The sequence below is a fragment of the Choloepus didactylus genome, chromosome 27 (assembly GCF_015220235.1).
Source record: "Choloepus didactylus isolate mChoDid1 chromosome 27, mChoDid1.pri, whole genome shotgun sequence".
Taxonomy (NCBI): domain Eukaryota; kingdom Metazoa; phylum Chordata; class Mammalia; order Pilosa; family Megalonychidae; genus Choloepus; species Choloepus didactylus.
This window is the reverse complement of record NC_051333.1, coordinates 1,898,876-1,916,668: the sequence shown is the minus strand read 5'-3', so window position 1 is coordinate 1,916,668 and position 17,793 is coordinate 1,898,876. Positions and strand designations below refer to the sequence as shown.

General features: G+C 38.4%; 1 protein-coding gene across 1 annotated transcript in view; it reads left to right on the top strand.

Annotated features, from left to right (window-relative positions):
- Nucleotides 1-15,695, top strand: part of LOC119520942 (zinc finger protein 470) — a 40,474-nt gene extending 24,779 nt beyond the window's left edge. The window contains exons 2-5 of the mRNA XM_037818822.1: nucleotides 1,655-1,746; nucleotides 8,181-8,307; nucleotides 8,540-8,635; nucleotides 13,700-15,695. Coding sequence (XP_037674750.1) covers nucleotides 1,655-1,746; nucleotides 8,181-8,307; nucleotides 8,540-8,635; nucleotides 13,700-15,567 — 2,183 coding nt within the window. The 3' untranslated portion in view covers nucleotides 15,568-15,695. The remainder of the gene's footprint in view (nucleotides 1-1,654; nucleotides 1,747-8,180; nucleotides 8,308-8,539; nucleotides 8,636-13,699) is intronic.
- The last annotated feature ends 2,098 nt before the right edge of the window (nucleotides 15,696-17,793 follow it).

Below are 17,793 nucleotides of genomic sequence, written 5' to 3'. Positions count from 1 at the left end.
CCTAGTCAATGGAAACAATATCCCACTTCCTCTCTGAGGGTGTGAGTGAAGAGGGAGAGGGGAAAGACGCACTGCTCATAGCCATGTTGTCCTTGGCGCATTTTGCTGCATGTCATAGGAGTTAATACTTGTGAGTGGTCACCATGTGCCAGGCGCAGTTCTCAGATCTTTTGGGGTGTTAACACCAAACTTACAACATTCTGAAGTAGAAACTAGTATCTCCTTTTTGACACTGAAGCTAGTAAGTGAAGAGCCAGATCCAGGGCAGGCTGACTCCAGAGGCCCGTCTGTCCCCTGTACCAGCCTTCCTGTAATCCCCTCAGCCCCCTGAAGTAGGAATTCCTAACCCCTTTTGACATTTGAGGAAGCTGACTTCCAGGGGGGTTAAATAACTTAAAGCGTTCAGATCCCAAAACCTCCAGTTTTTTTATTTTTTGTGTGTGTTTTTGGTTTTGTTTTGTTTTTCAACTCTCTGACTCTCAGTTTCCTTACTTAAAATGGAGATAATATTATGTAATTCATAGGACTGTTTTATAAGGAATAAACACGCTCAGCCATGTAAAGTACTTGGTATAGTCCTTGCCATATACTAAGTGCTCAGTAAGTGTTCATTCTTATTTTCATCACTGTATTACTACTTTGAGTGGGCAGTGGAGTTCAGAGGAAAGAAGCCAGAAGAAGAGAATTCAGGTGACCCCTGAATACAGTACAGTATTTTCGGTCAGGTGCTTTTATCCTCTTTTCTCTGATTGAAGAAACTTTGGTTCAGGGCAGTCAGGGGACTTTTCCAGGACTGTAATTTGTCATGACGCAAAATGAGAACCTAGGTCTTGTGACTTTTTTTTTTTTTTTTTGAGAAAGAAGGGGAGAATGAATATTTTGCAGATAATGAGCAGTTTGTCACAAATCTCTACCTTAGCATCAGTTAGCGCTTCTTTTTTGAGGTGGTGGTGGTTGTGGTAAAGTAAAGGTAACATTTACCATCTTAACTGTTTTAATGTGTATCGTTCTGTGACATTTAGTACATTCACAGAGTTGTTCAGCCATCACCACTATCTCATTCCAAAAATTTTCCCCATAAGGAAACCCTATGTGTACACATTAAGCAGACACAACTTTTTGTGTCCAGTTATCTGTGAACCACATGGCCACTTGATTGTAACAAAACTGATGTCTTTCTGGAAGATGGCTTTCTCCATGGGTGTTGTCCCGTAGACTCTTCACAGGGGTATATTTTCTATTTAAGCCATGGCCTCTTGAGCAAATAACTTGGGCAGATCTAGGTTAAAGACTGGGCTCTGTTATTTAAAAGCTGTGTGACTTGTGCAAAAGACTTGGCTTCTCCCAGCTTTCATGTGTTAAATGGTGACACTGTACTGTTTTCATTGAGGATTGTGGAGATTAATGAGAGTATTAATATATATACTACCCTAGTACATCTCTATTAATGAGTGGGTGGTTTTGAGAGAGAGAGAGGTGCTTATGCAGAAAACCTAGAGCAGAGGGGAAGCCTCAGCTGTAAACTATAAATCCCCAGCAGCTGCTCTGGGCTGTGGGGGACAAAGAATGTGAGACAGAACAGAGGGAGATAAAGGGAAGAGAGGGTTTCTGCGCTGTAGTTATTGAAGTATTCAGTTTCTTTCTCTTCCCCCAGCTCCGCCGTCTGAGGGCAAAGCCCTTCTCCAAATGAGGAGCCAGGAAGAAGTGGAGGTAACAGGAATTGAACTTTTTGAAGCCATGTCTCAGGTGAGTATTTCTTTTCAGGATTTGGTAATGTTTCCTTATGAAGATTGTCTGCTTGAGAGTTCCACCCTGAGGCCTCGTTCCTATTTCCTCCCAATCTGAAGAGTGATTTGGCCACAGGGATAGACTCAGAGAGCCCAGTGCCCCTATGAGCTGCTTCTTCCTTCTCAGCATTTATTCGTCATTCAAGAATTGATAAAGTCTGAGCCCCATTGTGCTCAGTGTTTTCACAGGCATCTGACAGAGCAGAAATACAGTCCTTGGGGGGAATTTGTGACTCATTATGTGCCTGGTCCCTAATTCTCAATCTCAACTCTTGGGAGCTCACGATCTGTTGGAAAAAAGAAAAGGCAGCAGACATTTATACAGCATGATAAGGGCTGTAGACAGAGAGGAGAATACCTGTGGAATAGTGGGGCCAGGCCTTTACTAGCCTGGATAGTGCTCTGGGATGACTTAGAAATTGTGCTCCATCCTCTAGATTGGTGAAGGTCTGTGGCAGAGCACACAGTCTTGTAATAGAAAGCCTACCTTATTTTAGCTCCTCCTCTCCTTGCTAAGCTTGGGAGAGGAAGAGTTGGGAAGACTTCACAGAGGAAGTATGAAGGAAGAGGAGGAATTGTGCAGACACAGGTGGGGCAGGTGGCATTCTGGCCAGAGCATGGGAAGGTTTTCCTTCCCCACTTGACTCTGGAGCTATGAGCATCTTAAAATGTCAGGGAATTTCTACATCCTTTTTGTTAGCTGTCTAGCTTTCTAGGGTGAAGGACCATGAACTATTTAATCAACCTCTTAGTGTTCTATAGGTAGATTGTTGCCAGTGTTTTGCTATTTAATATAGAGTGTTGCAAAGATGATCCTTGTACCTGAATTTTTGCTATTGTCTCTGATTATTTTCTTTGAAAAAATTCCTAGAAGGTTTTCATTCCTTAGAGATTAGAGTTTCTCAAACTTACTCTACTTCAGAACATTTTTAATTTCAATATTTTTGTGGCCCAATTATAGAAGCTTAAGAGCTATAATTCATGTTCTAATTAAATTATTAAACTAGTTTTAATTTTCAAATTTTATTCATAAACTTAGAAAACTAAGCAAAAAAAATAACTTGGAATAATTAAATTACTTTTGTATCAAAGACACAAAGAACAAATTATGTTAAAACAAAACACCTTATCAGATATAAGGCCACAAAACATACCAAATTAATGGAGCTTTTTCATTCAAGCATTTAAACATTTTAAACAAAAGCATTATTGTCATTTGTCAGAGGAAAATATTTTAAGGGTGCCAAGTATGTCATAAAGGTTAGTAAATGGACTCTGGAACCAGACTTCCTATTCCCTGGGTACAAGTTTTAGCTCCACTGTATACTAGGTATATCACTTTAAGTTCAGTTATTAATTTCAATTTCCTCATCTGTAAAATGGGGACAATAACAACACCTAATTGATAGAACTGTTGTGAGTATTCGTGAGTTAAAGTGTTTATTTAGAACAGTGCCTGACACATAGCACTATGTAATAGTTAACTATATAAGGTATTATTATTATTAGTTTAATGTATATACATTGAAGAAAGTTACTGATTATGTGTATACAGATATGTTTGTATATGTATAAGGAAAATTCTTAAAAGTATTCATTTTGTGGTAGGCAGAATTCTAAAATGACCCTCAGTGATCCATATCCTTTATAATCCCCTCCTGTTTAGTGTGGATGAGACCTGTGAATATGATGAGCAATTACTCCCATGATTAGCCTACCAGTCAATTGATTTAGAGTTATTCATAAGAGAGATTATCCTGGGTGGGTCTGACCTAATAAGGTGATCCCTTTAAAGATCCTCCTGCTGGCCTTGAGGAAGAAGCACACAGCCGTGTTGTGAACTGCTTTATGGAGAGAGGTGGCACTAAGAGCTGAGGGCCTCAGGCCTCCCGCCACAAGGAACTGAATCCTGCTAACAAACTGACTGCACTTTGAAAAGAACTCTGAGCCTCAGATGATACTGTGAGGCTGAAACCTTGATTACAGCTTTTTGAGAACTGAGCAGAGGATCTAGCTAAGCTGTGCCTGGACTACTGAGTTATGGAACCTGTGAGATAATAAATGTATGTTGTTTTAAGCCACCAAGTTTGTGATAATTTGTTACTCATGAATAGAAAACTAATATATACTCTAAACTGCTAAGGATGGATCTCTATGGAGCATGAATTTGCAGAGGTGGAGAAGAGGATGTTTATTTGTTACTTAAAAAGAGAGAAAAGGTATGTATATGTAGGAAAATACCCAAAATCTGTTTTCTTCTATGGAGAAGTCCCAAAATTTTAATCTTAGTAACAATTACTAAGATTGACGTAATTACTCAGAAGATGGTCATTCATCTTCTTCGTCATTCATTTTGTAAAAAAATATTTGAAATTTCTGCAGGTCTCATCAGCCAGGAGTCATTTAAAAATTGAAATTATGGACTCCATTTCTGCCTTCTACATATACAAACATATACATAATCAGGATATAATCATTAACTTTCTTCAGTATAGACCAATATTTCACAATGAAGCTGAGAAGCTATTATGGGGTGGCTTCCTATAGATAAAGCTGTTATCTTTGTGAGTGGAAGAAGCTTGGTCATAGAGAACTCTTTTCTTTGAATGCAGTTTTAAATAGATGGATTAAAATATTTGGGTTTCAGAATAATTGATTATTTAGAGCCAAGCAGAGTTTTCAAAGGTGCAGGCATTTTAAAAACTTCTGTTGCATATACCAAAGACAGATAGGCAACCCAGCAACTTGAGTTGATTCATCTAGGTAAAATGAATACCCATCGGAATTTTCATTCAACAAATGAGATCTTGGATATTAGCAGTAAGATTCTCAATTCAATCTGCAAAACTGTTATTGAAGCTCCTATATTGCTCATCAAATGGGCATAGTACTAATATCTTTAGCATGGGACTTGAAAAGCAAGTCTCTTTTTCTTCCCCACAAACATAAAGTTTTTTACATTATATGATGACTCTTTCACTTTCAGATTCTGAATTTAACAGGATTACACACATTAGTTTTTTCTCTTTGAGCAAGACATTTGGAAAACGTTTGTCTTTACAAATTAAATGTCTTCAAAGCTATAAAGTTGAAGAACTATAATATATATCATTTACAAGAAGCACTGAGACTTTTTATTTTCAGTGAAATGATTTTAAAATGACAGTTACCTTATGCTGGATTTGGGAGGGTCCTGGTGCTGGCTAAGATGGACTAAGCACACTCCACCCTGTCTTTCCCACTGAAGGCTGCCAAAAAGCTAGGACAGGATATACGGAGCAGCTATTTTAAGACTCTGAAAAGTCAATCATAGCAGGTAATTTGGGAAAGAAGCCCAGAATGTGAAGTACTACCAAACCTGTGGTGCATTTACATTTTTTCCCCTCTAATAACCTCCTGGCATGGATTCAGCAAGTCCCCAATCTGGAAATGGGCATTGATGTAGACAGAAAGAGCTCTAGGAAAAGCCTTTTAGTTCTGGCTCAAGGAGTGGGAAAGGGATATCCTAAAGCTCAGAGACAGTGAGAAAAATACCTTTGTTTTAAATTTTCTCTTATTCTCATGCCCTGACAGCAGCCATTGGGGTCTGTAGAAAACTAAAACTCTGAGAGAGGAGAAGTTTTCTCTTTGATCAGAGATGCTGGGTTCCACGAGGGTGGTGTAAACTCCTGTTTCTTTTTTCCTGTTCCTGTCTTTCCCCTACCTTTCCCCAGAGGTGGGTGCAGTCATAGGAAGTGCGCAGCAGAATGGGATAAATAAGGCCCCAGCTATCTGGCTGGAGTACCAGAAAGGGGAGCTCCAGGAACTGGAAAGTAGTGGGGAGATTGTGGAGAGGAATAAGCTTTAGAAAGCCCCATAAAGTTGTTTATGAACTCCTGGGCTAATTCCAAGCTGCTCATGCATGTATCTGACCCTGAAGAGTATAACATAGTCTGAAAACTGAACCAAGGGATAGATCATTGTCCAGATCCCAGGCTGGCCACTGGGTGGTGCACAAGTGGAACAGAGGCAGATACTGCCACACAGGCTTTGAAAATGGAATTGACTTTGAAGCTACAACCCACAGAAGGCGGTTTAAAACTTGGGGTTTGGGCAAAATATCAACATTCTTCATAGAATTTAAACAAGACATAAAGTCTCATATTCAGAATGTCCAGGATATGATCCAAGATTACTCAGTTTATGAAAAAACATGTAAATCTCAAATAACATGGGAAAAGACAATCAACAAATACTAGCATTGAAATGACAACAGATGTTGAAATTATCTGACAAAGACTTTAAAGCAGCTATCATAAATATGCTTCAACAAATAAGGGTGAACATTCTTGAAACAACTGGAAAGATAGAAAGTCTCAGCAAACAAATAGAAAATGTAAACAAGAAATGAATATATAATAATCAAAATAAACTTACTGGATGGGCTATGTCTGGTGAAAATATCTTTCAGGAATGAAGGTAAAATAAAGTTTTCTCTTATGAAGGAAAACTTAAGAGAGTTCATTGCCAGCAGACCTGCTCTAAAAGAATTGCTGATGAAAGTTCTTCAGATAGAAATTGTACCAGAAGGCGACTTGGAACATTAGGAATGAAGGAAGAACAACAGAAATCATAAATATAAATGTAAATATAATAGGCTGTTCTCCTCTTGAGTTCTTTAAAATATCTTTAATGGTTGCAGACAGAACTAATTGTTTAGACTTATTGAACAGAACTGGATTTAAATGTATGTAGTCTGGCTTCAGAATCTTATGTTCTTAACTATCATAGTGTACTACAATTAGCTCAAATAAAATATAAAACTTTTGTTGAATTATTAAACCAAATATTTCACCTGTTCTCTACCTCCTCCTTATCCCCTTCCACATCCCTCTTTCTTCATCATTATCATATCTAACAATTCTTGAGCAATTACCATATGCCTCAGGCATTTTATGCCTTTTACTTCATTTAATTCATGAAGTATGTATTAAAAATATTTCCATTTTTCAGATGAAGTAACTGAGGGACAGGAGTTAATTAAGTTGGCCAAGATTACCCAGCTGCTCACTGCCAGAGTCTAAATTCTTTGGAGTAGTCTTACATTTATTCTGGTTTCATTCAAGACTGATATTCATTTTAAACTCTTTTACTCAGATATCGATATAAGTGAAATCTCAAAATAAGAAACCTAAAATCTGCCAGCCATCTTGGAGTGGGTGATTGGCATTTTGATGGTTGGTTAGGAGATGTAGTCCACGTCATAAAGCACAGCTTGCTTGACATGTGCTCACATCAGATATCTCTCTGATGCTTCTCAGCAGATTGTCAGAAACCAAATTTTCAAATGTGTTCTTCATGCCTGTGCCGGTTTGAATGTATTATGTCCCCCAGAAAAAGCCATATTCTTTGATGCAATCTTGTGGGGCAGACATAATAGTGGGGATTAAGTTGGAATGTTTGGATTAGGTTGTTTGCATGGAGATGCGCCCCACCCAACTGTAGATGATAACTGATGGGATATTCCCATGGAGGTGTGGCCCCACCCATTCAGGGTGGGCCTTGATCAGTGGAGCCATATAAATGAGCTGACTCAAAGAAAAGGAACTGAGTACAGCTGTGAGTGAAGTTTTGAAGAGGAGCAAGCTTGCTAGAGAGCTTTCCTGGGAGAAAGCCATTTTGAAACCAGAACTTTGGAGCAGACGCCAGCCACATGCCTTCCCAGCTAACAGAGGTTTTCCGGATGCCATTGGCCATCCTCCAGTGAAGGTACCTGATTACTGATGTATTACCTTGGACACTTTATGGCCTTAAGACTGTAACTGTGTAGCCAAATAAACCCGCTTTTTATAAAAGCCAATCCATCTCTGGTGTTTTGCATTCGGCAGCATTAGCAAACTAGAACAATGCCTAATACAAATATCTCTTTATTTCAAAAGGAAAAAAAGTATTGTTTTTTTGCGTATGTGTGCATTCGTTTTTCATTTTTTAGGCTGTTAATATCTCAAGAACACTAAGATTTCTTAGAAATTATTGTGGAGATTGAAATCATATTCTTCAGGTTAGCATCCTTCCTTGAAACTTTCCCTTGCAGTTCCGGAGTTCTTTAATTTCCCCATGTAGGGAAGTGATCCAGCTGCTAACATAGACAATGTAAATGTTCCATAAAATTGTAAATGTCCCAAGAGCAGGGAGTATCTTTCATCTTTTTATTTTCTTTTTCCTAAAATGTACAATATAACTGGACAGAAAAGTTGTTTAATAATTATCTGACCTGAATCATTTATAGACTCCCACTGAAATTCCTTATGAAGGATGTTTTTATCCCAAAATGTGAACAGCATGACTCTCTTCCCTAGACCAACGTGAGGTCATGAATACTGATTGAGCAAAATCATATTTGTATCATTTCAGGGTTTAGTGACTTTCATGGATGTGGCCATAGATTTCTCCCAAGATGAGTGGGAATGGCTGAACATTGCTCAGAGGAGTTTATACAGGCAGGTGATGCTGGAGAACTACAGGAGCCTGGTCTCACTGGGTAAGGGGGTCTTTTTCCTTCCACCTCCCTCTAACTCAGAAGTCCTTTTTCCTTCCACCTCCCCCTAACTCAGAAGTCCTTTTTCCTTCCACCTCCCCCTAACTCAGAAGTCCTTCATCCCCTTATCCACATTTTCTTGTAATATCTCTCTTCTGTCAAGACCATGGGGGCTGGCTCATAATTTTGTAATACCCACGGCATGGCCAATTTTCACATTTTTTCTTATGTATAGGTCTTTGCATTTCTAAACCAGATGTGATCTCCTTATTGGAGCAAGGGAAAGAGCCCTGGATGGTGAAAAGAGAGATTACAAGAGGCCTGTGCCCAGGTGAGTATAGGATAACTAGAGATGGTGAAGCTATTTTCAAGGCGTTTTTTCTCTCCAGTATTTGTTGGAAAACATCTCTCAAAGACCGTAGGGCCTGGGGAGAAGAACGAGGCTTCTCAACCACAGGCTTTCCCAAATAGCACCCTCTCTGTATTTCTTCTCACATTTTGCTTCCTTCTCTCTAAGAATAACTCAGTTTCCTGTTCTCTGGATTTCATTTCTTTCAGCTTCTCTACTTCTTTACAATTCTGACTCGCCATTCAGATTCTATTAAGAAATCATTTCTTGACACTGATGTACATTTTTTTAATGCAATTTTATTGAGATATAATCACATAGCATACAGTCATTCAAAGTGTACAGTCAGTTCACAGTATCGTCATATAGTTGTGCTTTCATCACCATAAACTTTGAACGTTTCCATTACTACAAAAAATAAAATGAAAATTAAAATAAAAAAGAATATCCAAAACATCCCATTCCCCTCCTCACCCCATTGTTCGTTTACTTTTTTTAAAAATACAGTTTGAGATATATTCACACACCCTACAGTCATCCACAGTGTACCATCAGTTATTCACAGTACCATCATGCACTTTTGCTTTCATCACCAGAATCAATTTTTGAAACTTTTCCTTACTCCAAAATAAAAATAAAAGCAAAAAAGAACACCTAAATCTTTCCATCTTCTTCATCCCACCCTATTCTTCATCTAATTTTTGTCCCCATTTTTTCACTCATCTGTCCATATACTGGATAAAGGGAGTGCGAGCCACAAGGTTTTCACAGTCACACAGTCACGCTATGCAGTCTACATAGTTATACAATCATCTTCAATAATCAAGGTCACTGGGTTGCAGTTTGACAGCTTCAGGTATTTCCCTCTAGCCATTCCAACACACTAAAGACTAAAAGGTGATATCTGTATAGCACATAAGAATACCCTCCAGAGTGACCTCTCGACTCCGTTTGAAATCTCTCAGCCACTGGAACCCTACTTTTCTTCATCTCTCTTCCCCCTTTTGGTCAAGAAGATCCTCTCAATCCAACAGTGCTGGGTCCAGGCTCATCTCCAGGAGTCATTTCCTGCATTGCCAGGGAGATTCACACCCTTGGGAGTCACATCCCATGTAATGGAGAGGTAGTGTGTTCACTTGCCTAGTGGGCTTAATGAGATAGGGGGCCACATCTGAGCAACAAAGAGGCTATCGGCAGGGGACTCCTAGGCACAATTATAAGTGGGCTTAGCCTCTCCCTTGCAGCGACTAGCCTCACAGGGGAAGGCCCCGAGATCGAGGGCTGTAAATCAGCAATAGCCCAGGAGGGGAAGTACAACACTTCTGCATTTCTCCCCATCTCCTCTGGGGGCCCACAAATACACTTAATACTCTCTGACCTTATCACTCTGGGATGTGTTGGGATTTCACCCCAGCCTGTACAAACTCACCAAATCCCACATCCCATTCACTGCTCCCTGCACCTATGGTGTTCGAACAAACTGATCATACAAGTTAGATTATCTAGTGAGCTACAGAAAATAGAGATCCTGCACCCTGATGTACTTTTTAATCAGTTGACTTTCACTCCATAATTGATAAATGGACATATTCAGTAATTCCTTTAATAAGCATTTTTTGACTCTCTGCCTTGCTAGGCACTTCCAGCACTACTTAGAGAGGTTAATAAATGTATGTAAGCTGTCAAGGAGTTTATCTTCCTTAGGGGTCATGAGGAATGTCTATAAGTAATTTAGTTAAAGTAGAAACTTCTATTTAGAGAACTTTAAAGAAGGAGTTGAGAGGCAGAAGAAATATGATTTGAGTGGTAATTTTAAATCTAATTGGGATAGTGACTGGAGTCCCTAAGAGAAACAGTGAAGTCAAAAAGGAAGAATACCGTGGGCAAGAAGCCATGTTTGGATTGAGATATATTAGATTTGGTCTCAGTGACTGCCAAGTGGAAATGGGCAGTGTGCAGCAGGACTTTGTGCCTTGATCTCAGAATGCCAGGGCTAAAGATGTTTTTCCATGAGTTTCTTTGCTTGGCATCTGTTCCGGTTTGCTAAAGCTGCCATTATGCAAAATACCAGAAATGGATTGGCTTTTATAAACGGGATTTATTTGGTTACAAATTTATAGTTCTGAGGGCACAAATGTTTCCAAACTAAGGCATCAACAAGAGGATACCTTCACTGAAGGAAGGCCGATGGCATCCAGAACACCTGTCAGCTGGGAAGGCACGTGGCTGGCGTCTACTGGTCCTTTGCTGCTGGGTTGCATTTCAAAATGGCTTTCTCCAAAATGTCTCTGGGCTTCTGACTCTTGCTTCTTTCAGCTCTCTGCTTGGTTCTCCTGGGGTGTTTCTCTCTAAGCATCTGGGAGTCCTCTCAGCTTCTCTGGGGCATACTCTGGGCTTCATCTCTTAGCTTAGCATCTCCAAATATCCTTCTGCCTGCATCTCCAAGCATCTGGGTCTGTGTGGGCTCTTAGCTTCTCCTGGGGGCAACTCTGGATTACATATATTAACTTCTCTCCAAAATGTCTCTCTCAGTCCTTCTCTCCATGAGCTCTTAAAAGGGCTCCAGTAAACTAATCAAGACCCATCCTGAATGAGTGGGGTCCACACCTCCATGGAAATAATCTAATCAAATGATCTCACCCACAGTTGGGTAGGTCACATCTCCATGGAAACAACTTAATCAAAAAGTCCCACCCAACACGATTGGATTAAAAGATCATGGCTCTTCTGGGATCCAGACAGTTTCAAACTGGCACAGCTGTGTCATGCGACCTGGCTGACTGTGCTTTAGAGGAAGCAGGCAGGAAGTCCACCCCCAGGCCTCGGGGGCCTCTGCAAGAACAAGGGGGCACCAGTATCCCAACCCTTCAGCTTTTCCCAGAAGACTCATTCCAGTTCTTTGAAGGGTTTTTTTGTTGTTGTTTATTTGTTAAGTATTGTTTAATTTTTGTTTAGAATAGGTTATACATGCACATGGTACAAGATTTTAAAGGTATGAATTGATTTATATTAAAAATTGAGAATGTCTCCTATCTTCCTATTTTCCTTCCCTAGAGGCAACACTTGTCTTTCTATTTATTCTTCCAGAGACATTCCATATAAATACACAAATATGAGGAAATATTCCTTATATGTGTGTGTGTATATATATGCATACACATATATACACACACACATATATATGTATATGACAGTATATAACACACTATATTCTTACCTTTTTAATTTAAAAATTATAGTTGGAGATCTTTTCATTGCTTTTTCGCTTACATTAAAACTTAGATTCTCCCCTCTCCCTTCTTTATTTTTAGGAATGCTAAAGCTACGTTTATTTTTGAACAGTGAATAGTATTCCTCTGTATGATGATAACATAATTTGTTTAACCAGACTTCTGTTGTTGAACATTTATGTTCTTTTCAATCTTTTCTTATTGTAATCAATACTTCACTGAGAAACCTTTTACAGAAGTCCTTTTAGGCAAGTGGGAATAAAACTCTAGGTTAAATCCTTAGATGTGAAATGGCTATGTTGTAGGTTATGTGCATTTGTAATATTTTTATATACTGGAAAATTGCCTGAGGTTGTAATAAAAAATAACAATAGCTAACGTTTAATGGGTCTTGACTTTGTGCCAGGTACTGCAAAGTGCTCTGTAAGTATTTTTCCTTTAACCTTTGCAACAACATGAAGAGAAAGGTAATATTATTAGCTCCATTTTAAGGACGAGAAAACAGAAACAAATGGAAGTTAGGTAATTTGACTAAGGTTACACAGTTAGGAAGTGGCAGAGCCAGGATTTAAACCCATGTTCAATGTTACTACTCCCATTGCCTCTTTGCTATTTACACTCCATCAATGGTGTTTGGGAGGGCCCCTTTCCAATGCAGTCCACACAGATTTTAAATACCTCCTTTTCCGTATGCTAAATTTCTGTGAATTCTTAGGCCAATTTGTGAACATTATCGTCTTCCATTGATCTGTGTGTCTCTTGCTGTGCTTAAACTTCATTATTTTAATTATTACTTCTGTATAGTATGTCTTAATATCTTGTAGGTCTACCCCCTTCTCTATTTTTCAGAATGTTTCTGGCTATTTCTTTAAGGTCCACAAAAAGCTTTTCTATTGTGAACAGTGAATAGTATTCCTCTGTTTTTATTTGAGATTGCATAACATTTGTAAATTGATTTAGGGTTAATGTTACTATCTTTACAATGTTGAACTCTTGTCTTCAAAAACAGGGTATTTTTTCTCTATTCTTTTTTCATATCCTTCAATTGAGATTTGTAGTTTTCTTCAGCTGAACCCCACACATTTCTTGCTATGTTTATTTGTTTTTGTATTGTTGCTGTTTTGAATAAGATCTATTATTCCTTTGTATTTGCTTTACTTTTATGAGTTCTTCCATTAGTTTTATATATTTGTATTTACTTCTTTGAAAATTACAAGTTAATGTTTCTTATAAGATATGGAAGTTAATAAAAAATATATAAATTAAAAAAGCAAGAGTCCCTGGAAAGTTTAAATTGCCAAAACTGACACCAGAGGAAAGAAAATTCAATGTACCAGTTATCATAGATGAAATATAGAAAGATGTCTAAGAAGTGCCTTCCCCAATGAAAGAAGCAACAGCCCCAAATAGTTTCACAAATCAATTCTATTAAATTTTTAAAGAAAAATAGCATCAGTGCTACTTACAATATTCCAGAGCAGAAAAAAAGGAGAGTTTAAATATTTTTTTGTTTACGAAGACAGCGTAACTTTTTATACCAAAGCTACCAATATAGCACCAAAAAAGGAATCTTCAGAGCAATCTCAATTATAAATGTTCATGCAAAATATTAAATAAAAGGTCACATTGAAGTAATATACCCTTGCCAAGGAGGGATTTTCCAGGAATGTGAGGATGTTGGCATTGCCTAACCTTTTCTAAAAGCATTCAAAAACATGTACTTCAATAGTTGTTTAAGTCACATGGTTCCATTTTGGACGTTTCCATTCTTCTAGCATTTCATAAAGGAGAGATTTGCTTTCTTAATATCTTTCAGACTTGGAGTATCTGTGGATGACCAAAGAATTACCACCAAAGCAGGACATTTTCGAGGAAAAATTTACCCAAGCATTGCTAGTGGAAAGACTTACAAGCTTTGGCCTTGAATGTCCCCCCTTAGAAGAAAACTGGAGATATGAAGACCTATTTGAGAGGGAGCTGGTAAGTCAGAAGACACATTTTAGGCAAGAGACAATCTCTCATATAGATGCCCTTATTGAGAAAAGAGATCACTGTAACGAATCTGGGACAATTTTTCATCTGAATACATTATCTTATATAAAACAGCTTGTTCCCGTGGAAGAGAGAATACATAACTTTGACACAGATAAAATCTTACAAAAACATTCAGTTATAAAAAAACAAAAGGAAGTCCATGGAGAAAATAAACTTTTGAAATGTAATGACTGTGAGAAAACTTTCAGCAAAATCTCAACCCTTACTCTTCATCAGAGAATTCATACTGGGGAGAAGCCCTATGAATGTGTTGAGTGTGGGAAAGCCTTTAGCCAGAGTGCTCATCTAGCTCAACATCAGAGAATACACACAGGAGAAAAACCCTTTGAATGCACTGAATGTGGGAAAGCCTTCAGCCAGAATGCTCATCTTATTCAACATCAGAGAGTTCATACTGGAGAAAAACCTTATCAATGTAAGCAGTGTAATAAAGCCTTCAGCCAGCTTGCACACCTTGCTCAGCATCAGAGAGTTCATACTGGAGAAAAACCTTATGAATGTGTTGAGTGTGGGAGGGCTTTTAGTGATTGTTCGTCCCTAGCCCATCATCGAAGAATTCATACTGGGAAAAGACCCTATGAATGCATCGACTGTGGGAAAGCTTTCAGGCAGAATGCTTCTCTTATACGTCATCGGCGATACTACCATACTGGAGAGAAACCCTTTGACTGTATTGACTGTGGGAAGGCTTTCACTGATCACATAGGACTTATTCAGCATAAGAGAATTCATACAGGAGAGAGACCTTACAAATGTAGTATGTGTGGGAAGGCCTTTAGCCATGGCTCTTCCCTGACTGTACATCAGAGAATTCATACAGGAGAAAAACCTTACAAATGTAATATTTGTGAGAAAGCCTTTAGCCATCGTGGATCACTTACTCTACATCAAAGAGTTCATACTGGAGAGAAACCCTATGAATGTAAGGAATGTGGGAAAGCTTTCCGGCAAAGCACACACCTTGCTCATCATCTGAGAATTCATACTGGAGAGAAACCTTATGAGTGTAAGGAATGCAGAAAAACTTTCAGCCAGAATGCACATCTTGCACAACATCAGAAAATACACACTGGAGAGAAACCTTATGTATGTAAGGAATGTGGTAAGGCCTTCAGTCAGATTGCACACCTTGTTCTACACCAGAGAGTTCATACTGGTGAGAAGCCTTATGAATGTATTGAGTGTGGAAAGGCCTTTAGCGATGGCTCCTATTTTCTTCAGCATCAGAGAATGCACACTGGCAAAAGACCATATGAATGTCTTGAATGTGGGAAAGCATTCAGAGAGAGGTCATCCCTTATTTGTCATCAAAGATGTCATACTGGCGAGAAACCTTATAAATGTAATGTTTGTGGGAAAGCTTTTAGCCATCGTAAATCCCTTACTCTACATCAGAGAATTCATACAGGAGAGAAACCTTATGAATGTAAAGAATGTAGCAAAGCCTTCAGCCAGATTCCCCATCTTACTCAACATAAGAGAATCCATACAGGCGAAAGGCCCTATGAATGTAAAGTATGTGGAAAAGCCTTCAGGCAAAGTGTACATCTTGCTCATCATCAGCGAATTCATATTGGAGAATCATCCTTTATTATTCCCTCATCTTCACTCCCCCACCAAGTCCTATAGATTCATCTCCGAAATACCTCTGGAATCTATCCACTTTTTTCCAATACTTATCCCATCGTCATTCGGATTTCTGCAATTTCACAATCATTTTTTCTCTTGCTACTCTCAAGAGCATTTTTAGCACTGTAGGCAGCTTAATCTTTAAATATATATATATATATATATATATATATATATTTATTACTTTCCCATTTAAACCCTTATCTTGAAGAATATGTTAGATAAGCCATTTTGAGGGTTTAGTACAACCCTTGGCATCTAATTAGTGCTAAATACATGCTGGTCATTAAAATAAAGGGGAAGAAAAGGCTTCCTTATGAACAGTGAGATTCAGCTTCAAGTAAAATGAACCAGTATGTTAAGACTAAGAAACCTGCAGACTTTAGAGCAAACAAAGGACTATTTCCTCTCCCAGTGAGTAGGGAAGAGAAACACACTGAGAGTTGAAGGTAATAATGGTGGCTTTTCATTCCCTCTGTATGAAGACAAGAACATGTAACACTGTTGATGAGGAACACTTCCCTCAGCTGACACTGAGCAGTGAGAACAGGCCAATTAGGACAAAGCATTTGGGAGAATGTAGGACTAGCCCGGGCACAGGATTTTAAAAATACATAAATAAAATTAACAAGCCAGAAAACTTGAATCGATTAATGGTCATATAATAAGCTATAAAAGTGGTTGAACATTTTCACCTTCAGAAAAAGCACCACAGACAATTCCTGTGGTATTTGAATTGTTATAGAGCCTAGAAAAATACAGTAAACCTTCCCATCTTGTTTAACGAAACTAACATGATTCTGATACCAAAACAGAAATATATATGTAAGCTTATGAATGCAAATGTTAAACTTTTATTAAGCTTATTTTAAAGGCATTACAGAAAAGAATAAATGGACGGCTAGGTAAGTCTGTGTATGGAAACTCTCAGTGTGGTAAATATATAATTTCTCACCAAGTTAAATCTATAAATTCACTGATACTTCAGTAAAAATCCCAGTATACTTTTATGTTGACAAGTTGATTCTGACATTCAGTTACAGAATTGTGATTATAGCATGGAATGTAGTACTTATTCATTCAGTTAATATTAATGGAATGTTTACAAATGCACCAAGAGCTGTTTTAGGTGCTGGGGATACACAGTGTACAAAACAGACAAAAGTATTTGTCCTCAGATCTAGTGGGGAAAGAAAGACAAAAAACTGGAATCCATCCTACAGGATAAGTGGTAAGTGTTGTCTGCATTAGTGTTAGAGGCAGGCAGGGGCTGGGGGAGGAGCGAGAGGAGACTGTCAGGTCAGAGGATGTAGTGACGACAGTCGCCACAGTTCCGGGGCAGACAGTTCTTCGGCTCTGAACGCTGCGGGAAGCGAGTTGATGGTTTACCAAGGATCACGAGACTTCTGTTCACACTTAAAAACAGTGATTTGGAGGCTAGTGGAGGAGGTTGTTTTTTCTTTAACAGTTTTATTGAGATATAATTCACACACCATACAATTCACCATTTAAAGTGTACAATTCAGTGATTTTTTATATATTCACAGAGTTGTGCAGCCATCACCATAACCAATTTTAGAACATTTTCATTTCCCTCAAAAGAACTCTCATGCCTTTTAGCAGTTACCATGGTGGGGTACTCTTACCTGGAACATCCAGAGCTCTTGGGCTCCCTCTTGACTGCTGTCTGTGGCAGTATAAAGGGCTCTGTGAGGGGTACTGTTACATGACTTCTAGAAAATAGAGCTTTGGGGGCTCCCTCTTGACTTCCGCTGATGGAGGCATAGAGGTGAGGGGATGGGCAGTCTTATCCAGAGCATGTGGAGCTTTTGGACTCCCCTTATCTATGCTAAAAGGGTTTTTCATTACAATTGTGAAAGGTTGGATTGATCAGACAGTTTGGGGGCACTTAGCTCTCTGGAAAAACATAGCTCAATACCTTGTACATTAATGAAGTCCTAGAATATTAAAGATCTAAATGTAAATATAAAGTATAAGAAAAATTTAAAATAATATTTATATTACCTTGGTTTGAGGCAGACCTTAAGCATTACACATAATCTAGTAGCTGACATTAGGCTATATAAAACTTATCTGGTGGGAAATACCATAATCAAAGTTAATAAGATAATTGAGAAACTGAAAGAAAATATTTGCAACAAATATAACAAGAGATCATAATTCCTGAAAATCAGAGTACTAATACACATCAGTAATAGTAACATC